Below are 11,134 nucleotides of genomic sequence, written 5' to 3' on the forward strand. Positions count from 1 at the left end.
CACTGCAGCACAGTTGGGCAGAAGGGAAGCCCTGCAAAGGGTAGCATGCACAGCAGGAGGGAGAACACATAGGAGTAATTTGCTGACAGATAAGCAAAGATGGATCTGATTTCAGTTTTCTCCCCGGAAATCTGGGTCCTCCTGGCAATCAGTCTCATGCTCCTCTACTGGTGAGTAACCTCCAAAGTTCCTCCCCAGACCATGTTCTAGTGATTGGGGTAATACTCATACCTATTGTCTGGAAGGTCACAACTGGTTTTGGAAGCTGGGGCTAGAAAGACAATGACTCAGTGACTAAGAGTACTTGCTGCTGTTTTAAAGGACCCCGGTCTGAACATTAACAAGGAGCTGGCTGTCACCAGTAACTGTAGTTCCAGGGTATCCAACACCCTCCACAGGCACTAGAATAAAAATTTAAAAAGTAATAGCAAAATTTGAAATGAACTCTTGTATAAACATTATAAAATTTTCTGTTTTTATTCATTTTGGTTAGGGGCATCACTATCACTGTGTGTGTGTGTGTGTGTGTGTGTGTAGTTCAGAGGACAACTTTGCAGTCTCAGTTCCCTCGTATTGTGTGCGTCCTGGAGATACAACTCAGATTATCAATACTGGTAGCCAGTGTCTCTCCCTGTGGTGTCATCTTGAAGGTCCCAAATGAAATGACAACGGAATTAATTTTGCATTTTATTTTTTTTTGGTGGTATGGGGAATCAAGCCAGAGCCTATATCTAGTAGGCAATGCCTTTACTACTGAACAATAGCTCCAGTGATACTAAATCTCAAAGTTCATACTGATGTTATGCAGATATTCTGGGTACCTCTACCCTTCTTCTATTCCATCTTGGTGAGGTTTACTGATAAGGTTTACACCTGATACGGCCTGATTGACTTTTGTGTTAACCCTAGATCCACCAGAACTCAGTAGGCACAGAAATGAACAGGGTGATGCCATGCACACAGGTTCCTTCACCATTCCCTAAACTCTCTGCAAACTGGAGGGGCAGCCATGTTGTTGATTTGTTTTATTGTTTTTGTTATGGTCATGTTTCTCTTGTGTGTGGTCACAAGGTTCTCTCTTTCTCCTTATAGGTTTGGGACTCGTACACATGGAGTTTTTAAGAAACAGGGAATTCCTGGGCCCACACCTCTGCCCTTTTTAGGAACTGTACTGAATTACTACAAGGTGGATATTGATTGAGCTTTTCATATGGTTTCTCTTGATTGCCAATTATGGCTCATTCTAATAAGTGTTCTTTGAGAGAAAACTTTGAGACTTCAGGCCTTCATACTGTGTGTTCTCATAGTTCTAGAGAATTTCTGTGTGTCTCCTAGGGCTCTATTGCCAAATTAACAATGTGTGTGTGTGTGTGTGTGTGTGTGTGTGAAAGAGAGAGAGAGAGAGAGAGAGAGAGAGAGAGAGAGAGAGAGAGAGAGAGAGAGAGAGAACAGTTATTATACTGTGTGTACAGGCATCTTAGTCCTAGAGACAGAACTCAGGTTATCAGGCTTGGTGTCAAGTGCTTCTCATTTGGAGCCATCTCTCTGGCCCTATTGTCAGTTTATTGAGACTCAAATTCACAGTAAGTGAAGTGTTTAGGCTTAGAATTTTCAACAAACCTACTTTATTTAAGGTTCTTCAACACTTTTGGCTCTCTTCCACCCACTGACCAGAGGTAGGAAAAGAAAAGAAGGTTATTAGTAATAAGGGGTTGTAGATATTTTAGAAGTATTTCCTTGGAGCAAGTCCACTCTTCATTGACCTGAAACCAGCAGTCCAGTCCAAAGGCCAATACCAAACTACAACACAGATCAGCATGATTCAGAAGATCATAGCAAGTCAGTGAGAGCTGCAAGCCTCATTTGGATTTCCCCAGGAAGTTCTCTGGAATGTTTGTCTCTGGAAAGTCAAGTGTTGAAGACAGAAGACCAGCAAAGTGATGTAGATCCAAAGAATGTTATCTCGATGTCTGTGGGCTTTTATATATCTCCTCTCCTCAGAGTTCACACACAGGTGTTTTCAGGTGGACAGTCATCCTCCTTGCATGAAACAGCTTGTAGCAAGACATCACATGCCCTCTCACAAGACAGCCTGTAGCAAAACATCACATGACACATCTAAATTTTCAACCTGAAACTTCTACATAAGAAGTGCCGAGATCTCCAGCTCATTCAGTCTTGATATTCTGACTTTGTGAACAATCAAAGAAGAGTTTGTTTCTTACGCAGTGTAGATTCTGAGAAGGTACTGGTGCACTTATTTGGAAAAAATCTTGAAGGGGTTTCCAACTTCTAGGACACTGAAGTATGCACTAGATTTAAAATCTTCTCTTTGTACCAGGGCTTATGTTCAACATTTTTTTCTTTTGGTTGACTATTTCTGAAGCATCCACTTATAACAGGCCAATATACACAATTTTGGGGGATTTTTCATATACTGGAGTTTTCTGCATAGTCATTGAACCTCTGAACTTATTTCTATGGTTCTAGCCCCAGCATTTACTATTCATGGCATGCTTGGGATCTTCTTGAGAACCAAAGTAACTAGAATATTTTGCTTCACTATGGGTTCTGGGTAATGATTGCTTCATATAGTAAGAAGATTTTTTTTGTGTGTATCTGTGATCTGTGTTTGGCTGTGTGCAGGTTTGTGCATGTGAGTGTAGTACTTACAGGAGACAGAAAAGGGTGCTTTGTTCCCTGGAGCCAGAGTTAGAGATGCATGTAAGAATATGGAAATCAGTACTGGGAACACAGACCCTCTTTTAACTGCTTTTAACTGCTGAGCCATATCTCCAGCTTCCAATGACAAAATTTTAGCTTCTGTTTTGTTTTTGCAGTCCTGAGAATGATATCCAGGATCTTAAGTGCGCTAGGCAACGTGCCCTGCCTGTGAAATATAACTACAGCTGCTTTTCTTTCTTTTTTAAAATTTTTTATTAATTACACTTTATTCATTTTGTATCCCCCCATAGGCCCCTCCCTCCTCCCCTCCCGATCCCACCCTCCCTCCTCTTTCTGCATGCATGCCACTCCCCAAGTCCACTAATAGGGGAGGGTCTCCTCTCCTTTCTGATCTTAGTCTATCAGTTCCCTTCAGGGGGAGGTGATCAAAGAGCAGGCCAATCAGATTATGTCAGAGGCAGTCCCTCTTCCCATTACTATGTAACCCACTTGGACACTGAACTGCCATGGGCTACATCTGTGCAGGGGTTCTAGGTTATCTCCATGAATAGTCCTTGGTTGGAGTATGCGTCTCTGGGAAGTTCCCTGTGTTCAAATTTTCTTGGTTCTCTTTCTTTAACGGCAGAATCCTATGCATGAGTCTGAGTTGCGAATATCTGAGACAGGATGATGGCTGTCAGTCACCTCAAATACTTAACTATAAAGTGAAATCTTTTTCTCCTATTCCTTTTAAAGATTCATTAAAGGCAAAACCACTAGAGAAAGAATGATTAAACAAAATTACTGGGAAATTAATGAAAATTCAATGTTCCATGCAGACTTTTATTAATTTTTAATTTATTTTTAATAATTGCAGTTTATTCACTTTATATCCCAGCTGTAGCCCCCTCTCCCATTTCCTCCCAATCCCACCCTCCCTCCCTCTTTTCTCCTATGCCCCTATCCCAGTCCAATAATAGGGGAGGTCCTCCTCTCTTTCCATCTGACCCTATTCTATCAGGTCTCATCAGGACTGGCTTCATTGTCTTCTTCTGTGGCCTCATAAGCTGCCTCCCCCTCAGGAGAAGGTGATCAAAGAGCCAGCCCATGAGTTCATGTCAGAGACACTCTCTCTTCTTATTACTGGGAACCCTCTAGGACACTGAGCTGCCATGGGCTACATCTGCACAGGGGTTCTAGGTTATGTCCATGCATTGTCCTTGTTTGGAGTACCAGTCTCACAAAAGACCCCACATTTTTTGGTTCTGTTGCTCTCCTTGTGGAGCTCCTGGCCCCTCCATGTCTTTGTATCTCCCCCTTCTTTCCTAAGATTCCCTGAACTCTGACCAAAATTTGGCTATGATTCTCAGCATATGCTTTGATACCCTGCTGGGTAGAGTATCTCAGAGGCCCTCTGTGGTAGACTCCTGTCATATTCCCTGTTTCCCCATCTTCTATTGTCTATCCTATTTGCCTTTCTGAATGAAAATTGAGCATCATATACAGGGTCGTCCTCCTTGATTAGCTTCCTTAGTTGTACAGACTTTAGTATGATTATCCTACATTATATGTGTAATATGCACTTATAAGTGAGTATATACCATGTAGACTTTAATTCTAGGTGGATAATTTGTGACTTACCTGCTCCATGGTCATTGTCCCAGATAGATGTTCCTGAACTCACATCAAAAGGACATGTGGCAAAGCGTGTGTTGCTGTTGGCTCAGGTTTCTTCTTAAGGTTCTATGCTTATCTTGTACATTCTTTAAACAATTTCATTATCATTTTCATCATCATCACCATCAAATTTATGTCCATGTGTGTATTGTATGTATCTTGTGTCTGTGTAGGTAATTGTGTCTATGAGTGTGCATGCAGAGGCTGCAGAAAGATGTGCTGCTCTATCACTGTGTTTTCCCACTGAGACATCTTGCTGGTGATACTTCAATCATCTCTGAAGAAGAACTTTTCTCTGTCAGAGACAATAAACCTGATTTCATGGGATTTGAGGTTTTTGTGCTCTGGCTGCACAAGAGTCAGTGCATACAGGACAATAATGGATTTCATACTGTTTGTCTTTCCAGGGTATTTGGAAATATGATGCAGAATGCTATAAAAAGTATGGAAAAATATGGGGGTGAGTATTCTGGAAAGTTCCATCAAGTCAACTCTTTTTAGGAGAAGGTGCCCTACTTATGCAAGGACAATACCAGCCCAGAACTGTAGTAATGGGCATCTCTTTTGTGAAGGTACTTTCACATGTCAGTCATTAAATGTCACTGCTTATAGTTCTAATTAACTTGAGAACATTGCACACTGTTTTTAATGGGTTTTGGTGTTTTATCCAGTGTCCTAACCTCTTCTGAAACTTCATTACATTTTCTGAATGTAATGAATTTTCATTACATGAAATACATTCAGTGCTCTGAAAATTTGTAATACTATCTCCTTGCCACATCCACTCACTTCTCTTTAGAAGCCCACACTTTCACTTTATTGTTGACTTTACATGTGCAGAAGTTTTAGTTTTTAATGTTAGAGCATAAATCATTTGCCAAGGCCTTAGCTGTGTCATCCCATTATTGCTTTCAAAGACCATGTTAGAGACTTTGTTGTGATTGTTTATATTTTACTTCAAACCAAGGTGGACATATGCCATTGGGCACATATGTAGGTCAGATGATAATTGTGGAAGTAAGTTTTGTACCTTCAGGTGATTTAACTCAATCCATCTGACTTGGTACAAGTCCTTTTTATCTGCTGAACAATCTCATCAGCATCAGCTAGGATTTTTATGACTGTGCATCATTGTGTCCTGTTGAATTAAACTGACTTTGGGGAGACAATGTATTTAAAAACCACAACTTTCTTCCTCGAATCTCTGGCATTAATGGTTATTTCTATAAAGCAGCCAAGAGAGTAGCAGCAGTTGTTTTCTGTCATTGATGCTGGAAGTTTAGTGAGAGCCTTGGAGCAAATGTCATCATGCTGTGAGACACAAACATGTGGGAAGAGGCTCTGGCTCTACCTGCCTCTTCATCTCTTCTTATCCATTCTTAGGAACCACAGGTCTGAACAAAGGGCTCTACTAAGTTGATATAGACCATAAAGACCATATCATTCAATGCAAACTGCAGGCTTTTCTGTCTGTCCAATGGCCCTGTATGAACTTCTCCTTGCAATATTATTGCTTGTTGGCAATTGATAGTGATTTTTCATTTTTCTCTGACCTAATAACTTCTCTCTCTCTCTCTCTCTCTCTCTCTCTCTCTCTCTCTCTCTCTCTCCAGTGTCTGTTGAGGACTAGTCATGTGTTATGTATTCAAATGCTATTTCAGTGCCTTGAGATCTGGTTACTGCCATGCCATGGATATTGTTATGATGTTTAACTATCTCCTGTAACCATGGGATGTGAAGGAATAATTTTCAATTATCTATTACTAGATGATTAGTATACCTATACCCGGGCAGGGCAGAAAGAGGTAGATGGGTCTATGGTTCTTGGGCTTTGGGCACAGAAGAATGTTGGGTAGAAAGACAGGTACTGGAAGAGGTACAGGAAGAAAGCAGAGAGCTATCACAGCTTAGCTTGAAAGAAGCATATGTTGGTATGGATGGAGGAAATTATACATATGAGAGAATATGCAAGTGTTTATGGAATTATGGGTGGAAGGCAGCCTGGGTTGGGGCTTGGAAGTAAAGGTTGTTTAGAAGGTTACTATCTACTTTGCCCCAGGTGATATAAGGCTATTCTAAAATCTATCAGTTGTCTGTGTCTTTTATTGACTGTGATAGTGGGTTAATAAATATTTTTAGACTAACCACAACAAAGGTCTCTTCATGTAGCCCTGGCTATCCTGAAACTCACTATGTAGACTAGGCTTTCTTTGAGTTTGGAGATCAGTCAGAGTCTCCCTTCTAAGTGCTGAGATTAGAGACATGTGCCTATATTTGTATAGGGTGCCTAGTTATGCATGGTCTTTCATTGGTGCTTCAGTCTCCACAAGATGCTCTCGACTCTGTTTAGCTGGCTCTCTTGGTCTTCTTGTGGAGTTCCTGTCCACTCCAGATACTTCTATCTCTACACACAAAGACCCCACTTTTCCACAAGACTCCCTATGCCTTACCCAGGGTTTGGCTGTGAGTCTCAGCATCTGTTTCTATCTGCTGCTGGATGGAGACTCTCAGAGACAGCTATACTGGGCATTTATTTGTGATCACAGCAAAGTATCATTGATAGTGTCAGGCATTGGTTGTAGATTCCCTCAATCTCTGCTCTATCTTTATCCATGCACATCTTGTAGATAGAGTAAATTTGGAGTCAATGTTTTTGTGGGTTACTTGGTGTTCCCCTTTCAACAAGGGGTCCTATCTAGTAAGAGGATGTCCTCTTCAGTCTCCATAACCCCTGCTACTAGGTGTCTCAGCCAGATCATCCCCATATCCTCCCAGAAGCCACTAGGTTGTCATAGGTCTCCTGCTTGTCAAAGAGATGTCCCTACTCTGTTTATTTTCTCTCTGTCCTCCTGCTTCTGCTCTCCCAAGGTCTGATCTCCGCTTTCATTTCTCTCTATGCTCCCTCTCCTACCTTGTTCCTTTTCTTTAACCACTTCTGATATCTCTTCTATTTCCTTCTGAGTGTGATTTAAGCACCCTTCTTTGGGTCCTCCCTGTTACTTATCTCCTTTGGGTCTGTGAATTGTGGTATGGTTATGCTGTACTATATGGTTAATATCCACTTATAATTGAGTACACACCATGAGTGTCTTTCTGCTTCTCAGTTACTTCACTCAGGGTGACCTTTTCTAGTTCTACATTTTGCCTGCAAATTCCATAATACCCTTGTTTTTAATAGCCAAACAGTATTCTATTGTGTAAATGTACCACAGTTTCTTTATCCATTCTTCACTTGAGAGATATCTGGGTTGTCTCCAGATTCTGGCTATTAAGAATAAATCTGCTATGATGATAGTTGAACAGATGTCCTGATTGAATGGTAGAGCATGTTTTGGGTATCTACCTAGGAGTGGTATACCTGGATCTTGAGATAGAGCTATTCATGATTTTTTGAGAAACCTCCAGATTACTTTCCAAAATGAATGTACAAGTTTACACTCCCACCAGCAATGGAGGAATATTAATATTAATATTATTTTAATATTATTTTACTATCAATATTTCATCAATTATTTATTAATAATTATCTTCACTGACAACATATTAATAAATAATTAATTATTAGTATTATTTAGTCATTAATAATTATATTTATTGATACATTATTAATGGACAATAAAATAAATAATTAATTATTGATAAATATTGATTAAAGTGATTAATAAAATAAATAATTATTAATAAGAATGTTAATAAGCATTAATATAATGCATATTTATATGTATTTATATTATATATTTATATATAAATATATGTTATGAATAAATAATAAAATAAATAATTAATTTTTAAAAATGTTGATAACTGTTACTAGTAAAAATAAATAATTATTAATAAAAATGTTAATATGCATTAATATAAATATATATTTATATTATATATTTATATTATATATTTATATATAATATAAATATATGTTATCAATAAATAATAAAATAAAAATTAATTATTAATAAGATCGCCAATGAAAATAATTATTAATAAAAATAAACGATTATGGTAGCTACCACCAGGGCATTAGCCATGAGTCATACTGGGCAGACTGCTCAGACCCTGAATAATCATTTAGCCAATGTAACTCATGCCTTAGTTGTACATAAAGGAATTAATGCTCAACTTAAAGGAAGCTTGATGGTGTTCAATCAGAGGATTGACCTCTTGCAGGAGCAAATTGATACCCTATGGCAAATCGCTCAACCTGGCTGTCAATGAAAGTATGCTGGACTTTGTGTCACTAGCATACAACATGAGAATTTTTCCTGTGCTGCAAATCTGTCTAAACAATTGTCGAGCTATATTTTAGGTAATTGGACTGGAGAATTCGATACTACGATGGAGCAGCTGAGAGTGGCCATTGTCACAGTAAATTCTACCGGAGTGGACGCAGGACTAGCCACAGGATTATCAACATGGATTGCTGCAGCCATGAATCATCTGAAGGAATGGGCGGGCATGGGAGTGTTAGCAGGCCTTCTGGTGTTGGTCTCCTTGGTTTGCCTGTGGTATATATGCAAGATTAGAGTCTCACAACAGTGTGATGCAGCCATGATCATTCAGGCCTTTACAGCCATTGAAGCAGGACATTGTCCCCAAGCATGGTTGGATACCATAAGAAGCTAAAATGATACGCTCAGGATGCGAGGCTAAGCACTGCACTCAGGGTCAGCTGCTTTCGACCCAGAGAAGAGCATGTCTGATTGCATGCGGGTTGATGCCCCAGGTCCCGCCTCTGAGAAAAAGGTATCGGACGGGTCTGATGCTCTTTGGGTGGATGACACCTAAATGAACATCTGTACAAAGTCCCAATTTATTTCTAATATCAGAGATCAGACCTCTACTCTTGCCTGATGCGTCTAAAACAAAAAGGGGGAACTGTAGAGAGCTGCGGAATGCTATGCCTTAAAGATGGAGCTGGTTTCCGCCTTCCACCTTCCCGATGGTGAGTGCTCTCTGTCACGAACAACTCCACATTTGGCTAAGGCCGAGGATCTGGCTTGCTTCCATGTATGTGGACCTATCTGCATTGCCCCCGTGGCACGCCTGGGTTGGCTACCCAGAGGCTATTTAAGCTGTGGGCTGGCTTTCCCCGGGGTCCGAGCATTGTTCAATGTTCCTGAATAAACTGCATTGAAAAAAGAATAAACGATTATTTATTAATAATTATATTTATTAGTAATGCATATTAATAAATAATTACTTATTTCTTACAAATTTGTTGATGTTAATTTAATAGTAATTTTTTATTTTAAATTATTATTAATTAATATTTTATATTTATTTATTTTTTCTTTTTTATTTTTTTCATTGTTTTTATTTTATTATTATTTTTTTTATCAGTTACATTTTATTAACTCTGTATCCAGGCCATGTCCCGATCTCTCATTCCCTCCCAGTCCCTCCCTCCCTCCCTCATCTCCACCGTGCCCCTTTCCAAGTCCACTGATAGGGGGGACCTCCTCCCCATTCATCTGATCCTGTTTTATCAGGCATCTTCAGGACTGGCTGCAAAGCCCTCCTCTGTGGCCTAACAGGACTGCTCCTCCCTTCGGGGGTGGGGAGACCAATGAGCCAGTCATTGAGTTCCTGTTAGAAATAGTCCTTGTTCCCCTCACTTTAGGAAACCAATTGGTTACTGAGCTACCACAGGCTACATCTGAGCAGAGGTTCTAGGTCATATCCATACATGGTCCTTGGTTGAATGTCAGTCTCAGAAAAGACCCTGTGCCCAGATATATTTGGTCCTTGTGGAGCTCCTATCCTTTCCCCATCAGACTAACTCCCCTTCTTTCTTATGATTCCCTGTACTCTGCCAAAGGTTTGGTCATGAGTCTTTGCTTTGAAAACACTGCTAGTTAGAGTCTTTCAGATGCGCTCAGTAGACTCCTGTCATACGTTCAATGCACATCCCATCTGTCCTTCTAAACGAGGATTGATCATCTTACCCCATGTCCGCTCAATTGATTATTTTTAGGTGTATAGATTTCATTATGTTTATCATATCTTATAGGTCTATATAAGTGAGTATATCCCATGTTTGTCTTTCTCCTTCTGGGATATTTCACTCAGAATGATCTTTTCTAGATCCCACCATTTGCCTGCAAATTTCATGATTTCCTCCTTTTTGATTGCTGAGTAGTATTCCATTGTGTAAAAATACCACAATTTCTGTACCCATTCCTCCGTTGATGGACATCTGGGTTGTTTCCAGGTTCTGGCTATTACAAATAGAGCTGCTATAAACATGGTTGAGCAAGTATCCCTTTTGTGTACTTGAACAAACTTTGGGTATATACCTAGCAGTGATATAGCTGGGTCTTGAGGAAGCACTATTCCGATTTGTCTTAGAAAGCGCCAGATAGCTTTCCAGAGTGGTTGTACCAGTTTACATTCCCACCAGCAGTGGAGGAGGGTTCCCCTTTCTCCACAACCTCTCCAGCATGTGTTATCATTTGAGTTTTTCATCTTGGCCATTCTGATGTGTGTAAGGTGATATCTCAGGGTCGTTTTGATTTGCATTTCCCTGATGGCTAATGAGGATGAGCATTTCTTTAAGTGTTTTTCTGCCATTTGATATTCCTCTGTCGAGAATTCTCTGTTTAGCTCTGTTCCCCATTTTTTAATTGGATTACTTGGTTTGCTGCTTTTCAGCTTCTTTACTTCTTTGTATATACTGGATATTAGTCCTCTGTCAGATAAAGGGTTAGTGAAGATTCTTTCCCAATCTGTAGGCAGTCGTTTTGTTTTGATGACGGTATCCTTTGCTTTACAGAAACTTTTCAGTTTCATGAGGTCC

The 11,134-nt window shown here is 39.9% G+C and overlaps 1 protein-coding gene across 4 annotated transcripts; it reads left to right on the forward strand.

Moving 5' to 3' along the window:
• The first annotated feature begins 6 nt into the window (after nt 1-6).
• LOC132650650 (cytochrome P450 3A1-like) lies at nt 7-9,552 on the forward strand. Of its 4 annotated transcripts, none has more exons than XR_009588883.1 (4): nt 7-170; nt 1,093-1,186; nt 4,749-4,913; nt 8,645-9,552. XR_009588883.1 is itself a non-coding variant. In XM_060376001.1 (4 exons), exons 1-4 carry the CDS (start codon nt 100-102, stop codon nt 8,959-8,961), a joined length of 546 nt encoding a protein of 181 aa, XP_060231984.1. In that variant the 5' UTR covers nt 7-99; the 3' UTR covers nt 8,962-9,552. The 4 variants fall into 4 exon arrangements, 2 of the variants coding, with proteins under 2 accessions (XP_060231984.1, XP_060231985.1); XR_009588882.1 differs by having other exon boundaries at nt 4,749-4,801; XM_060376001.1 differs by having other exon boundaries at nt 4,749-4,801; nt 8,634-9,552.
• The last annotated feature ends 1,582 nt before the right edge of the window (nt 9,553-11,134 follow it).

The sequence above is a fragment of the Meriones unguiculatus genome (assembly GCF_030254825.1).
Source record: "Meriones unguiculatus strain TT.TT164.6M chromosome 13 unlocalized genomic scaffold, Bangor_MerUng_6.1 Chr13_unordered_Scaffold_28, whole genome shotgun sequence".
Taxonomy (NCBI): Eukaryota; Metazoa; Chordata; class Mammalia; order Rodentia; family Muridae; genus Meriones; species Meriones unguiculatus.